The sequence below is a fragment of the Desarmillaria tabescens genome, assembly GCF_030435595.1.
Source record: "Desarmillaria tabescens strain CCBAS 213 chromosome Unknown EV420scaffold_5, whole genome shotgun sequence".
NCBI classification, from domain to species: Eukaryota; Fungi; Basidiomycota; class Agaricomycetes; order Agaricales; family Physalacriaceae; genus Desarmillaria; species Desarmillaria tabescens.
Genome location: NW_026848304.1, coordinates 1176317 through 1190278, shown reverse-complemented (window position 1 = coordinate 1190278; position 13962 = coordinate 1176317). Strand labels below are relative to the sequence as shown.

Genomic DNA, 13962 nt, shown 5'->3' with positions numbered 1-13962 from the left:
AAAATGATAGACAGTCTGAAATGACGGTCGAATCTTACGATTAAACGGATATGATATATGAGATTGAGTCCATGGAAACCTCCCAATTTACGCTGCCTTTAGGCAACGCAATTTATCGATAACATCTGCTATGTCCGCCTCCCGCGTGGTGTATCCGCCATCAAAACCCCAAAATCTACGGCCAGTTACCTGGACATCCACTTGTACGTCAGGCGTAGGCCGCTCGACCTGCTCCTCTATCGGAGGAGCTGTGGTTGGTATGGAAGAGGACATATCCTGATAAGCAACTCCAAAAAAGCGAGACAATTTAGCAGCGCGGCGCCTGCGCTCCCGGAACGCTGATGTAAATGTGCAATCGTCAGCATCGGATGAGTCGGCGGGAGCATCGTTGTTGGAGCGATTCACGGAATAAGGCAACATTCGCTCATCCTCGGGACTCGAAGACGGGCTATACACGAGAGCAGGTGTGGGAGGTACGATGCTGTGTGAAGAAACGTTGGAAGAGAAAGAGTGTCGTCTGGATGAAGGTCGGGCATCATCTATAAGTATTAATTCTGAAGGTGGGTCCTGCCCAAAAACCTGTCGGTCGTAGATGTCAGTGAGGTCATACACGTTATAAAAGTGATTTAACCTACCTGCGCCATTTTTCTGGCGCGCTTGACGTTAAGTAACCTCTGTCGCGGTGATATCTCACCCTCCTCCCCAAAATTGCGGTTATACCGCTGGCGGAAATCAAGTGACTCTTCAGAGGCATCTGTGCGCCCTTGTTTATGAGTGAACAAGGAGCGGGACCTCTTCAATTTGGCGTTGGAACCGTCTACTTGACGATCCGAATCCGAGGTAAAATCAAAGCTGCGCATTCTGGCAGCTTTACGCCGGCCTGGCTTCTTGGTACGTCCCAACCGAGGGATGGGGGGTAGTGAAGGTTGCTGATCAGTCGTTATGTTCTTGGACCGCTCAGCGGTTGTATGAGCAACGGCCGCAGAAACCAGAGAGGATAAGGAATCATTAAGGTTCGAATGGCACGTATCCGTGTGTAGAGATACCGAAGATGGACTGTCCGACGGTATAGCCTGCGGCGTCCATCCTGGAGCGGTTTCGTTAATTTGGGGGAGGGGAGGAACCTCTGCTTGTCTCAAGTCAGGCTGCGAAGTATATCTCTTGTTTGACTTTGGGCTACCCAATGGGGAGGAAACAGAAGATGTAGAGCGCTTGTGACGAAACAGCTTGGAGGGGCCAACCGCAGCGATTGACTGGTCCAAAGACGGCGCTTCGCCAAAAACCCTGCTTAGCTTCCTCGCCTTTTTGAGAAGCGTCGCTTTGTCTTTTGACTCATCCAGCTTGTTTGCGGTCGATGAGACCGGCCCGTGAGACTGAGAATCATTGGCATTCATACAAACGGGAGTGCAAGAGAGTCCGGTCGGAGTATTGCGGAGTGGGCTGGTAATGACACTGGAAGAACGAGTCGGCAGATATGATGAAAGCAGGAAAGACGAGTAAAAAGGAGCGGTCGGCGGATAGGGCCGCGGTAGAACGCTAGTGTTACTCCTTATGTTTCGATGGGATTTACGCGCTGGGAGTTGGAGTAGGAAAGCACTAGTGTCGTTTACGACCGGTACCGGGACCATTACCACCACTCTGGGTGCTTAATGCATTCATTCAGATGGTTGCCAACTGAATGGGGAGTTTGAAATGCTTGTTCCTTGACTGGTTGCCAGGTGCCAGAGCGCTCCAGAGAAAAGGATCGCGACTGAAGTGGAGCTACATTGTCGAGGCAGTCCAGATCCCAGAGCCAAGAGAAACAAGGAGAGACGGTTCCCGAGTACAGTGATATCCTGGAAGCCCTGTAGGTAACAACAAAGTCCCATAGATCCATCAGCGAATTTCTCGTGCCGTGTAGTCATCGTTGTATAGGCAATCTGGCGCAACTTCCAAATATGGACACGTTTTGTCATACTCATATATCGGGCCGCTGCGCTTCCCGCGTTTCAGAAATTGAATGGTAACTAGGTCTAATATGAGTAATTCACACATTATCTTACAATACTAGTATCAACGTCAACGTAGCGTATGTAAAATAACCACTATAAATTCATGGTAATAAATTCAATCCCTGTGAGTAACGCCTCTCTCGTATCTCAAGACAATGGTCGAAGGAAGGCGGACCAGCGACACACGCTGAGCACACTTGGTTTTATCCCACTCCTCTGCTTCCTCCACGGCGGTATAATACTTTTCATGTGTATGTATCTCGTCACTAATACGGGGCGACGGACCATCGTTTCTTGATACTGAATAGGTTGAGGTATTGACATCGGGGAAAGGGTATGAGAGTAATTCCGAGGGCGATGCCTTTGGGGACTCGTACACCTGAGAAGAACTCAAAAAATTGGATGATGCTATGTCATCAGATGACGGCCACTCTGGGCCAAAATCCAATGCAGAATGGAAAGATTCGCATGTCGATTCAGGTCGAAGAGTCGATGACGCGCGCCTAGACTATGGACTCTGGAGGTGTTGTTTGGTTCTCCGAGTCATGGAATGACACAGTCATTGTGGGAATCGGAGCTTCGCGTGGTTGTTGGCTTTGAAGCATTTCTGCAGCAGCCTTCAACGCAATCTGCTTGATTCGATTCCATTCGCGACCCTCTGCCGCAAAATCCCGAGAAAGAACTGCCCGATGGCAGGCCAACTTGGTGAATTCCAAACGTTCCTGCATAATGCGCTTTGAAACACCCTGGATAGCGAGAAGAAGGCGATAACGGGTATGCCGCTGGAATGGGGTGAGAGTGGCAATGTTGCGAACGAAACGAAGGTCAGAGTCCAGCTGTGATTGAGAAGCGGAGATCCTGGCATCTAAATCACGTATCTTCGACAAAATGACGTTGGAACGTGAGGGAAGACCTGAGATGTCGCTCCGTGCAGAATCCGATGAAGTAATCGAAGTCTGCTGTAAGTCCAGTTCGTCGGCGCGCACCAGATTATAACTCCATCGGCCAGCAGAAAGATCAGCTTTCACCTGATCAAAGGTGGCCTTGAACTGATCAGCTCCTTCGACTTCAGGCGCCATAGGAACATCCTGCTCTACGGCGTCATGATCGTTCATCAACGTTACTTTCTGCTGCATAGGTCTCATCATTGGCAAATATTGTTCGCCGGAAAGAGGACTCGATGACTCATGAGATCCACCGCCACCCCACTTCCGCACTACAGGGGTAGCTTGATTCATGTGCTGCAAATCGTGCAAATGTGAGGTAGCTGCAGCTACACCGGTCAGCTTCACGTCTCTTCTTGACATTCCCATCGGTCTTATACGGACACCGGCAGATTTGAAAGAGCTGGCATAGTTTATACGGGATATCCACTCGTTGAGATCTTTGTCATCCGAGGCTTGGAGTAGGAATTGGCGACCGTCGTGCATAACGAAACGGAAAACATTGGGATGCTAGCAGTCATGTGAGATACAGATCAATGAGAGCAGAGTAAAGTATCACTTTGGTATATGATTCGTCCCAAACAGCAATGCAATCCTTGACGGAGATAGACTCATCGGGGTTAAAAACAGTTGCCTGGGGATAGATGACCTGACTGCCAGATGGATCGGAACTACAGGCTAGGGTATTCGCCCAAGTCAAATCACGGAAAAAGAGGAGCTGTGAACCAGTCAAGACAACGCTCATCGGTCTCCATTTCCGATGTGTCGATTTTTTCCCGCCTTCGAGCATATCATCTTTCCTGGAAAGCACGCCTGCTTTGGATACCCGGAGAGTATACATCTCCCCTGTAAGAGACGGGGAATCTGGCAGACCACCGAGAGATCCGATTAATGGACTAGGTGGACTACCCATACCGAAAAAAGGGGAAGTCAGGCGGTTATCCAAGACAATTTCGACAGCAGTTGCGTTAGCAAATACTGACTGCAATTCGTCGTCATCCCAGCGACCATTTGTGCCTTCCCAAGAGTACGGATGAGAGGCAGGTATGTACCTCTCAACATCGACACGGAGGGCACCGAGAAGGTTCTACAAAAGGAAGGTGTGAGCGAGTAGTTGCATGATAACATGCACTTTACATTAGATATCAGGTAGTAAGGATCAACCTTGTTTCCCTTCCCTAGAATGCCAGACCCTGAGCCATTAGGACTAGTGCCGGAAACAGAGAGGTTGATTCTGGATCCCTCTGAAACGAACCCTCGTTGCCCATTGATATCCAAAGGATCCTCTACAAAGATGAATGGCGCAAACACAATGTTGTCGTAAAAGCACTACGGTACGTGCTGAGAGATGTTTGAATAAGATAAACTGATACGACTCACGTCCAAAACTTCAGAAGATACACCCGGAAGTCTGGTATTTTTAACGTAATCAGCCTTCGTCATTTTGCGTTTGTTTGATTTGTTAAAAGCATCTGTATGAAGCATAATCAAACTGAACGCTAAAATGTACGGATGATCTAGATGGCGTGTTAAAACGACCATGAGGAATGACAGTAGCAGCTACCTTCAGACGTAAACAGATTCGGATGACAACTAACATATTGATGCGCAAAGGCTTCCATGACACGGTCGATTTGTTGAGTCTCTCGTGGAAGGCCGACATCCATTAGTAGTCTCCGGAGCGCAACATCCAAGGGATCGTTTGCAAAATTGAACCTGCTGATGTAGGCACGAAGCGCTTGTACGTGGAAGATATCCGCACTGAGGATACTTAGCAATCTGTTGGCGTGAACTACAGACCAAACACACCTTGCGGCAAGAACCCCTGCTACTTCAGCTTTGCTAACAACCGCACAGAGCCGATCCAGATAGATTTCTGGCGATTCATCATCCACACGAGGTTTAGGAATGTCGACAGTTTTATGAAGAGAAGGACGGGGGGAGTTATTGTTGCTGATGGCGGGTGACGAGCTTGATGATGATGCAGAGGCCAAACGATTGGAAACCAAAGTGAAAGGGGAAGATGGTTGGACAGAGGATGAGAACAATAAAGATAATGATAACCGATGAAGTAATGGAGGATTGGTTTGAGCACGCGGTCTACGGTTCTGATATTGAGATTCTGGAGGTTCGAGATCATGCCGCTGCGGTAATGGAGGGGACGGAGGGGTATTGGACAGAGGTGATGACGTGAAACGAGGGGAATCAGTAAACAACGAACCGGCTGCATGGGAAGTATTTAACGGGTCTGCGGTTGCTGGGCGACGCGTAGGCCGACGCGCCTTTGGAGGCACCAGAGATGAGGTTGAGAGCGACTGTTCAGGAAGTGCTGGACGGCCGTTCGAAAGGCATTCAGAATGACTCCTGGATAAACCTCGGGTGTGGGAAGTACTGGCAGACTGCCGATCTGAAGCAGTTGAACGGGGGTCTAAATTCATGAAGAAAGGCGAACCGGGCTGAACGGATGGCAAAGGCGTATACAGATTAGTAGACTGGGGTGAATCCTTGGGCGGAGTGGGAAGGCCGGATACCGGTATCTTTTTGCGCGTCCAGAATGACGCCCGACGAGACAAAGTCTTCGGCGGAGGATCTTCGTCTACTTCCTTGGCTTTCCCTTTCCCTTTGGAATCTGATACACTAAAGCTAAGGAAAGTCGATGCATTCAAAGACAACCCTCTAGTCCTCCGGCGTTCTCCGTTCGACCCATCGCGCGTGTCTGAAACGGCTCTCAGTTTCTGAGAACTTTTCGATTGACGAAGTCCTGGACGACTTGTGGGAATTGGTGAGGTCGCGAACGCAACAGTGTTCACTTCGGAAAAGGGAGACGAGGGGGACGACCGGGAAAGGACGTGTGGCAAGCCGACGCCCAATGAAGCATGTGCCAACGCTGCAGTTGAAGATTGCAACACAGGTAGGGCGTCGGGACAGGCTCTCCCATCAGGGGAAGGGAATAATGACGGGAGCATACTCTCTGCCATAATCTCCTCCGCCGAATCCCGCCGCGACGACGAGCCAGAAGGTATATCATCTTCGTCCGTAGGTGTTGGAGGGAGATCTTTTTCAACTCGCAAAGGTCCGCGTTGAGGAAACATGTCACAAGACCGTTCAGAAGCAACAGAGTGGTCCGTTGCAACGGGAGTGACGTGCTTTCTCCACAGAGGAGAGGAGATGAGATGAGTCGTGGTCTGGGTGGTAGTGGTAGTGACCACTTCGGTTGTCGTCGTCGTCGTTTTCTCTGAATAAACGACAGAGTGAGTCGTGGATTCTTCGTATGGAGGTGGTGGTTGATGCTGGTGCTGGACAGAAGGAGACACGTCTGCGACTGGTCGGTTCTTAGTAAAAGGTATTCGTGGAACCATGAAGGAAGTCCAAGGTGCCCGCGAGATATTCAGTCGAGATGTTTACGAAAAAAGACATTCGCAGTGAACAAATGCCGCTCAGTAAAGACCGCTGCCCAAATGCAACTCAATCCTCTGCGGCCTGGATATCGGCGTTTCGCTGCGTTATGGTGGGAGAAACAGTCCAGTAAGCGAACGGATTCAATGCCAAAATCAGGCAATTGGAAATTGCCGTGCTGTGCCTCGTATTTCGTCACGTTACACGCAGCGCAAAAATCTTAGTCTACGAAGATAAAGTACAGAATACCAGATAAGATCACTAGAGCACGTCTACTACGTCTTGCCTTGCTTTCGCTTGTCCTTTTGTATTCCTTTCTTTTTTGCTTCCAGAGTAGACCGCTGGACGAATCATCAATAGGTACGTGATAGCTGCGACAGTAAGGACGTTACATACCTCCAGGGCCTTCTTCTGTTGGCCGTACTTCATCTTCTCGTAGAGTTTTTTCTGCCGGTTACTCATCATCATCTTGTTCATGTCAGATTCGTCGTCGGCATCATTCGTCTTCTTCATCTTTTTCCGCGATTTCTGCACCTCTTTATCGAATGCACTTGGATCTACACCCGCAACTTCTGCAGCCAATTCTGCAGCCCGCAAAGCAGATTCATCTTCAGCTGCTGCCATTGCAACAGCTTCCAATGCTCGTTTGTCGGACCTTTCTTCTGGACCTTCCTCCGCGTCATCGACTACAATGTTATCCTCGACTTCTGATTCGCTTTCTTCCTCAGCAACTTCCTGCGCTCCAATTCCAATCGTAGGGTCATAGGCACCTTCATACTCGCCGAAGGGACTGAGGTGTGGTGGGAGGGTCTTTCCCTGCGCGTATGGCTCCTCCAGCAGAATTCTCCCTGCATTAATACAGTCAACAACCCATTGAGGTTGTACGTACTTTCTCCGAAGCCGTCTTTGCCGTTCCTCGGATGTTTCATCCGTTCGTTCAACTACCGGCCTGTCGATGATGACGTGTGTGATGGAATCATCAGAGAAAGAAAAAGGCGATCCGTCTCCAGAAGAGGACTCCCATCCAATTCGCCCGCCAAACGACCGTACAAGGAATTCAAATATAGGTCTGGAAGTCTCGCGAGATAGAAAAAATGTATATGGTGCGAAAAGAGAGGGCGCTGAAGACTGAGGAAGGGCTTCCAACGATTTGAGAGTTGGTAGCGACGACGCAGGAAGTGTATCCGAAGCCGAAACATGAGGTACGAAGTCTTCATCAGCGTCTTGAGGCACCTCTTCGGGATTTGACATATTCACATCAGCTCCCTCAACTCCAGAGCCATCTGTAGTCATGCTTTTGATGGTTTGCTTGACGTCCTTAGTCGAGATTTTGCGACCCTCGACATCCACCACTTTGAGACTCGGCCGCGCCGAGTCGCTATTTTGAACTATCTCTTGAAGACTGAAGGCTCCTACTCCCGCACCCCCATCATATTTCTTCATGTCCAGTGGTGGAGGGTATATGAGTCCAGCGTCTGTATAAAGCTTGAAGAAGACAAATCCAAGAAGAGTCTGATAAAGCTCCAAAAATGTCAACATAACTCGTACATCCACGTCAGTGGGAATCTGTTAACAGTTGAATGAAAACTTCTCAAGAAAGAGGAAAGAACCGAACATTTTGGGTGAACTGATACGGAACTAACCATGTCACCGTCTGGTCCATGACTTCTACCTGGTAGTAGACGCCTTTTATTGAGAAAAATGCTTTCCGTAGTGATTTGGAGCGCATGATGTAAAGTTGCCATTCAGCTGACAGACGAGAGCAGTTTTCTATGAGAGACGGCGGTATGCGAGGATTGGAGGGTAGATTCGCAAATAGAGAAATCATGCACAAGGCATCGTCTATGTCCCTCAAAGCATCGATAAATGAAGGATACCTGAACAGACGTCATGCTTTAGCTCAATATTATTGCCGAAGGAACACACACCTTTCCTTGATGATATGGTCGAGCCGATACACCGGCTTATTCTCTTCGAGAATTTTTGCGTCACTCCATTCCCCTCTACCAAGTGCGCGAGAAAGCTTCTTGGCGAAAGCCTTGTGCTCGCGCAATTTCCTCAGAACAGGTTCATGCGCCAGGAAGGCTATATCCTTTGCATAATAGAATGTAGTCGGAGCAGAGGAACCCTTGTTAGCACGTTTTCTGCTGCGAGGTTCACGAGGAAATATGCCTTCAAGGAAAAAGATATGAGAACTAGCAAAAAGACCAGGAGTAGCTAAGTTTACCTTTTAGTATACATAGTCGTCGGAAATCAGCCAGCGAGCACTGAAGGCGCTTGACCGCTGATGAACGGGTTACGTAGGCCTTCGCTGCGCCAGCCTTGCCTTTTTGCCTCAAACGACCCATTTTTGCTGGAGATGAAGGTTCAAGGTAGGGAAAAAACAAGACTTCCCAAAATGGACGCGGCGAACCCTGGTTTTGCAAATAAACAATCGGCTTCCTTCCCACCAACTCATACCTCGAACACAATGAGGTGAGTCAAATTCTTTCCTTTAAGTTACATCTCATTTTTTTTCTTGCAGTCAATACGTCCATGTCCCAAAATCCGAATTAGACGAGGTACAACTTCGTCAGCTTGAGGAACATGAAATCTCGCAGGGCCCGCTGTCAGTTCTTCAGCAAGCCGTTCGAAACCATGCGCAGGTCCTCATATCCCTACGGAATGACAAAAAGCTTCTTGCACGAGTAAAAGCCTTTGACCGGCACAGTAACATGGTGCGTCTTCCCTCACTAACGTTCTTCAAATGCGGCCTCAACCACTTCTCTTCAGGTACTGGAAAATGTTAAAGAGGCACGTCCTCTTGCCATTGTTAGCTACCAACAATAGCCGACTGACTCTTAATAGATGTGGACGGAAATTCCTAAAGGGAAGAACAAAAAGCCTGTAAACAAAGATAGGTTTATTAGCAAGATGTTTTTGCGGTGAGTTCTGCCTTCTGGTTCATAAAATTTGTGACGATTCATAATATCTATTACAGCGGGGATTCCGTTATTCTCAGTGGGTGTTTTTTTTTTTAGCTTTTCTAAATAATGCAGAGTTAACATATTCTCACTAGTTCTGCGTAATCAAGCGTAGGTGGTAGTTATTTCGTACGGTGTACTTATAATATGTTTTCTCATCTGAATTTGTTGGCGCGACTTAACATCCATTCTGACTGGTATCAGTACCCTCTGTTCCTCATATCTTCCCTCACCCTTTCTTCAATTTCTCTGATGGCTTCGAAAATCGATCCCAGAGCAACCAATCCAAAACTTTGAGCTCCAAATGACTTTTGCTCGGTTAGTGAAAGCTCCCAAGCTAGCCATCCCCTTTGCAATGCCTCTTCAAGAGGTACATCTTCGTCTCCCCCCAGCTCTTCTCGGACACCGCGGACCAAAACATCTGTTTGCTCGCGGAGTTTTGCAGTAAGGTCTTTTCTTTTGCGAGGTTGTGATGTTTTCTGAGTGATGGCACCGATGACAACCTCTTCCTCCGACAGCATCCCACCACGATGCGAGAGTGTGTAGCTTGCGCAGATTCCCTGAAGCTCTGCTTGGTAGCGGCGAAAGATCCTTACTAAGTACTCCAGTTCTTCTTGAGACGCCCCTGTGGTATCAATAAATTGAGAAACGCGTTCTTCGATTTCTGCAAGGATAGGGTCATCCTCAAAATCAAGGTTCGAGAGAGCGTCAGAGATATCGTCCAAGTTTTGATGCCCTGCGTCTACATTTCGTGCACCGCTTCCTTTTGTGCGGCGTTTGCGATTAGGTGTGGTTTCGATGGCAGGGAGTTCTATTGCACGAAAGAGTCGACCGATAGCTCGGGTGCTCTGATAGTAGTTGGTGGAGGAAGGCCCGACCGTCTCGGGCGCGTTCCAATCAGGTTTAGCGCGGAATTTCAGCTTCGGTATGGCATCAAGAGCGACAGGTTGACCTGATTTGGGGTAGTCGACAGCATCGCTGTGTAAAGCAGACAGCTTTATGCAATCAGGGTCAAAAACTCCTTGAGGACTCTGGTCTGCAATTACAAGCCAGTTGATTGCAATGATACCGAGAACCTGAAACACGCGTCAGATGTTGCCAGAAACCAGCGCTGAACGAAAACATACATCACTGTTAATGTATTCCATCACAAATTCTGCAACGTCCGCCATTGTACTCGGACGATCGAGTAAATGTTTAGGGGCCGGATCGTACTGCGCGGGATGGTGGGATTTAGTGGGGCGGAACTTTGGCATAGAATCCAGAGGAATCAGATTGTACAGATCTCCGTCGAGGTCCCCTCCACCCAGCATACTCGGAAGAGGTCGTGGACCTGTAAATGGATGGGTAAGTACTTTTAATAGAGCAAAACGGCCCTCACCTGATGTTGAGAAGACGACTGTGTTAGGAAGTGACTCCGCAGCAAATGGCGAACCCTCCGGGGGTGCTCCGATGGCGTATACCACTCTCACATCCCCAGGATGAATGGTGGGAGAGCGGGAAATAAGCACAGGGCCCTCAAGGTATATCCGTCTCGAGGAATCCTGTGGCTTAATACACGCAAATATCTCATCCTCTTTCAAAGCGTGGTGGATGTCCGCAACACCCACGAGCGTCCAAGCGCCAGGTATGGGAATTCGAGCATGATTTCTAAGAAGACGAAGGACATCATACGTAGCCACCGTCATCATCTTCTGATAGAATTCGTTGTCGAACATGCTGTCGACACCGAGTCTGTGAAGACCGAGGAGTACTGAGGTGATTCGGTATGAGGCGCCAAGACCAAAACTTTCCAGCATACGTGCGGCTTTCTCCAAGGTTTCTCTGGCTTCGTGAACCTCCTGAACCGCTTTGTCCTGATACTCTTTGAAAATTTCGTAAGGAACGCCTAGGCCTTCCAAAAGCATAATCAAAGGCCTATTTAAATAGTATAGACCAGGCTTGTCGAAGGCCCTCGCGATTTCAACATTCCGAGACTCGGTCCCTTCAAATTTTATCATCGAAGGGCGCAAACAGACTGTTTTCCCTTGGAGTTTGTAATCGACAGAGAGCATTCCTTTCGATCCCATGAATCGTACTTGGAAAGCTCGCGGCGGTGTTCTGTTCTTCCGTCTTCGTTGCTTCAGCGACTTCAGATCCGACCAGATGTCACGCGCCATCTCCAAGGAAAGTGTACCGACACCATCTGTGAAACAGTACTTATCGTTTTCAATATCAGGAATTCGGATGATTTCTTCGATCTCAGTTACGGTCGCATCGGTAGCAGTGAAGGCTTGCGATAATCTGGCCGCATACCGCGCTGGACAACGCACAAGTTCCCCATCAAATGTTCCGAGACTGCTGATGATGGTGGGGGCATCTACTAGAACACCCTTTTCTCTGAATGGTTTGACGAACCTAGGCAGATCATGAGGTTGAGAAACTGTAAGTATGACTGCACTCACCAGACAGAGTGTTCCTTGAGCGCTGACTGAGAGTATGCAAGAAAAGTGAACTTTCGGAGTGCAATGTGCAGACCATCCAGGAGAAAAGTGCCCACTCTTAGACGAATGAGAGCAGGGCCATCCACTTCTCTGTCAAATCTATACTGCAGCCGATCTTCTTCGGCAAAACTGACACGCAAGAAGGATTCGTGGTTCGCCGAGCTATAGGTGCGAATAACACGATTCGAGCGTTCTGGATAAGGTCCATCTAAGATCATTCTGGTTGGAGTTATGACGATGTGAAGTGATTCAAACAGACTTCCGTCGGTAGGTTTCAAAGACGGAGCTCTGGCCTGCGTCTTATAATCCTGCTCCGCAAGTAAGAAGCATTGGCGAACCACATCATCTGTCTCCGCGGAAAGCGATGTCTCATCATAAAACAATGCCTCAGCACGGGGACGGAAATATCGAAGAAAGGATGCAGTGTAATCCTTCCCTTCCACTAAAAACATTCGCTGTATGTCTGGCATCAACCTGAGCATCTCTTTGGCATCTAGCACCAAATTTCGGACGAGAGCTTCGACTTGAAAAGCGATGCTCCAGTGGAAGTATCTCTGCCATTGAGCAAGATCGTCCAGCAAGTGCGAGGAAAACAGTCCTCGTCTATCAGCAGGATATTCCTTGTTACTGATGTTGTGAAATTGAGCTGTGTGACTTAGATCGAGAAACTTGTGCAGTTCATCAACATTGTCACAAAGAAGACGAAGGGAATGGGAAGTAAAAGGGGCGACGATGTGATGATCGTCGATGGGAAGAGCGTGTAGGCGCCGCCGGGGTTTGTATTCCTCTTCGAACGACGGCGGCACCGAAAACGAGAAGAAGATTACATGGAAGGTCAGGTACTGGTGTACCGAAACCTCTACAATGTTAGATAATCGCGTCACGATTGCTAAAGAGGGTGAAGTATCTGCGATCTTGATTCGGATTTCCCGGCGTTCGTTGTCGAATGAGAGTGTACAGCACGAGGTGGGAAAGGTTTTCTCCCACTCTATGGAAAAGATGTAGTCGCGACAATCCCACCCAAATTGGATGGTCCTGATGAGAACGGATTCTCTTTGGAGTTTACTTGTGCGCCAATTCTGCTCTTCTACGGCCCTGGGGTCAAGATATGGTGTCCGTGTGATGCTGTCCACAATATCTGCTCGTGGTCCTTTTCTGCTAACGCAGAATTTAACTTGTCGGGATCCCACAGAGAACTTCTTGCGTCCTTGTTCCCCATATTCACGAAGGAACTCATCGCCGACGCTCGTTGTCGGAAGAGTTAACGCTCCTGAACCACCATGCTTCTTTGTCCCCTTCTTGTCCTTGAATAAACGAACATGAAAGTTCAGTGGTACTTCGGAGAATGTCGTATAGCTTGGGCCATGCAAGATCTCTGCAAGACCGATGATGATATCGTTGGTCGTCGAAGAGAAGTTGATGTTCTTCATGATGAACTCCATCGTGGAGGATAGTGTTGAAGACGCTAGCCGCCACGATGGGAAGAATGCTGTTGATGAGGCTGTTCAACGGCTTGTATGATATCAGCTTCTACTCCAAAGATAACTTGAACAGCTGATTGCAAGGAAGAGCTTCGCCTATAGAGTGGACCAAGTATGAGCCCTCCTAATCTGATCCCCTGATTACATCCACGTGTTGACCGCATCGCACTGCACGGGCCATGCTCGAAACTCATGGGATGTTGATTCTGCACTGAGCGGTGACAAAGATGACTAGCAGCCACAGGAAAAATCGAGATCATCGAGAGCTGGGAAGTATTTGACTAATTTCTCTTCGGCCAAGCCTGAGCTGTTCTTCAATAGCGACCTACGCGTACATGCATCACCAAAATGGGGCTACAAAGGTTGTTCCAACGAGGACTTACAACATCCGTAATATGACGATTCCGTTCAAATTCGCTCCTTATCCAAGTAATGGTTTCTCGTCGGGTAACAGGGTCTGCTATAGCTGAAACAAGTTGGTTCAATTTCCAGTGAGATGAGGAAAGAAAGCACCTTTGGAAGAGCGTAGAGCACGTCTGTACAATGCTAAGACTTTTTGTCGCAAAAGAAAATGTTTTAGAGTGGGCTGGTGCATGGAACAATAGAATGTTGTGAGCGTGATCGTTTGAAGGCCCGCGGTGCGCTTTGACCACTTGTCTGTCTCTGCTTTGGGCCGCCCACCAGCTGGTACCAACAGCATCGTC

The 13962-nt window shown here is 48.6% G+C and overlaps 5 protein-coding genes across 5 annotated transcripts; 1 reads left to right on the top strand and 4 right to left on the bottom strand.

Moving 5' to 3' along the window:
• Nucleotides 1–8: 8 nt before the first annotated feature.
• Nucleotides 9–1917, bottom strand: EV420DRAFT_1760093 (uncharacterized protein). The gene is made up of 2 exons (XM_060480611.1): nucleotides 636–1917; nucleotides 9–579 (listed from the first exon to the last, which is right to left on the bottom strand). The coding sequence occupies exons 1-2, from the start codon at nucleotides 1626–1628 to the stop codon at nucleotides 88–90; spliced, it is 1485 nt and encodes a 494-aa protein (XP_060336459.1). The 5' UTR covers nucleotides 1629–1917; the 3' UTR covers nucleotides 9–87.
• Nucleotides 1918–1968: 51 nt separating this feature from the next.
• On the bottom strand, nucleotides 1969–6454 carry EV420DRAFT_1514239 (uncharacterized protein). The gene is made up of 7 exons (XM_060471799.1): nucleotides 4745–6454; nucleotides 4500–4696; nucleotides 4316–4452; nucleotides 4073–4264; nucleotides 3495–4022; nucleotides 2501–3445; nucleotides 1969–2421 (listed from the first exon to the last, which is right to left on the bottom strand). The coding sequence occupies exons 1-7, from the start codon at nucleotides 6292–6294 to the stop codon at nucleotides 2107–2109; spliced, it is 3864 nt and encodes a 1287-aa protein (XP_060336458.1). The 5' UTR covers nucleotides 6295–6454; the 3' UTR covers nucleotides 1969–2106.
• Nucleotides 6455–6466: 12 nt separating this feature from the next.
• EV420DRAFT_1327699 (Pescadillo N-terminus-domain-containing protein) lies at nucleotides 6467–8726 on the bottom strand. Its single transcript, XM_060468774.1, has 5 exons — nucleotides 8559–8726; nucleotides 8260–8503; nucleotides 7947–8208; nucleotides 6728–7897; nucleotides 6467–6672 (listed from the first exon to the last, which is right to left on the bottom strand). Exons 1-5 carry the CDS (start codon nucleotides 8677–8679, stop codon nucleotides 6607–6609), a joined length of 1863 nt encoding a protein of 620 aa, XP_060336457.1. The 5' UTR covers nucleotides 8680–8726; the 3' UTR covers nucleotides 6467–6606.
• Nucleotides 8727–8853: 127 nt separating this feature from the next.
• On the top strand, nucleotides 8854–9259 carry EV420DRAFT_1262750 (uncharacterized protein; the record flags this gene model as incomplete). The annotated part of the gene is made up of 3 exons (XM_060467138.1): nucleotides 8854–9048; nucleotides 9104–9142; nucleotides 9179–9259. Coding segments are annotated over 3 exons (315 nt in total), but the record flags the coding sequence as incomplete, so codon positions are not given.
• Nucleotides 9260–9494: 235 nt separating this feature from the next.
• Nucleotides 9495–13219, bottom strand: EV420DRAFT_1637545 (RNA-directed RNA polymerase 2; the record flags this gene model as incomplete). The annotated part of the gene is made up of 4 exons (XM_060476724.1): nucleotides 9495–10370; nucleotides 10422–10627; nucleotides 10676–11691; nucleotides 11739–13219. The coding sequence occupies 4 exons, from the start codon at nucleotides 13217–13219 to the stop codon at nucleotides 9495–9497; spliced, it is 3579 nt and encodes a 1192-aa protein (XP_060336455.1).
• Nucleotides 13220–13962: the final 743 nt, after the last annotated feature.

What these genes read in the sequence shown, in the direction of transcription:
- EV420DRAFT_1760093 (XM_060480611.1), bottom strand. Translation starts at nt 1,628, where the DNA reads ATGGTCCCGGTACCGGTCGTAAACGACACTAGTGCTTTCCTACTCCAA. An exon ending in GCGCCAGAAAAATGGCGCAG is followed by an intron (nt 580 to 635) that starts GTAGGTTAAATC and finishes TACGACCGACAG; the next exon opens with GTTTTTGGGCAGGACCCACC.
- EV420DRAFT_1514239 (XM_060471799.1), bottom strand. Translation starts at nt 6,294, where the DNA reads ATGGTTCCACGAATACCTTTTACTAAGAACCGACCAGTCGCAGACGTG. An exon ending in TATCTTCTGAAGTTTTGGAC is followed by an intron (nt 4,265 to 4,315) that starts GTGAGTCGTATC and finishes CACGTACCGTAG; the next exon opens with TGCTTTTACGACAACATTGT. An exon ending in CAACACCTCCAGAGTCCATA is followed by an intron (nt 2,422 to 2,500) that starts GTCTAGGCGCGC and finishes TTTGGCCCAGAG; the next exon opens with TGGCCGTCATCTGATGACAT.
- EV420DRAFT_1327699 (XM_060468774.1), bottom strand. Translation starts at nt 8,679, where the DNA reads ATGGGTCGTTTGAGGCAAAAAGGCAAGGCTGGCGCAGCGAAGGCCTAC. An exon ending in CGTATCAGTTCACCCAAAAT is followed by an intron (nt 7,898 to 7,946) that starts GTTCGGTTCTTT and finishes AACTGTTAACAG; the next exon opens with ATTCCCACTGACGTGGATGT. An exon ending in AACAGAAGAAGGCCCTGGAG is followed by an intron (nt 6,673 to 6,727) that starts GTATGTAACGTC and finishes TGATTCGTCCAG; the next exon opens with CGGTCTACTCTGGAAGCAAA.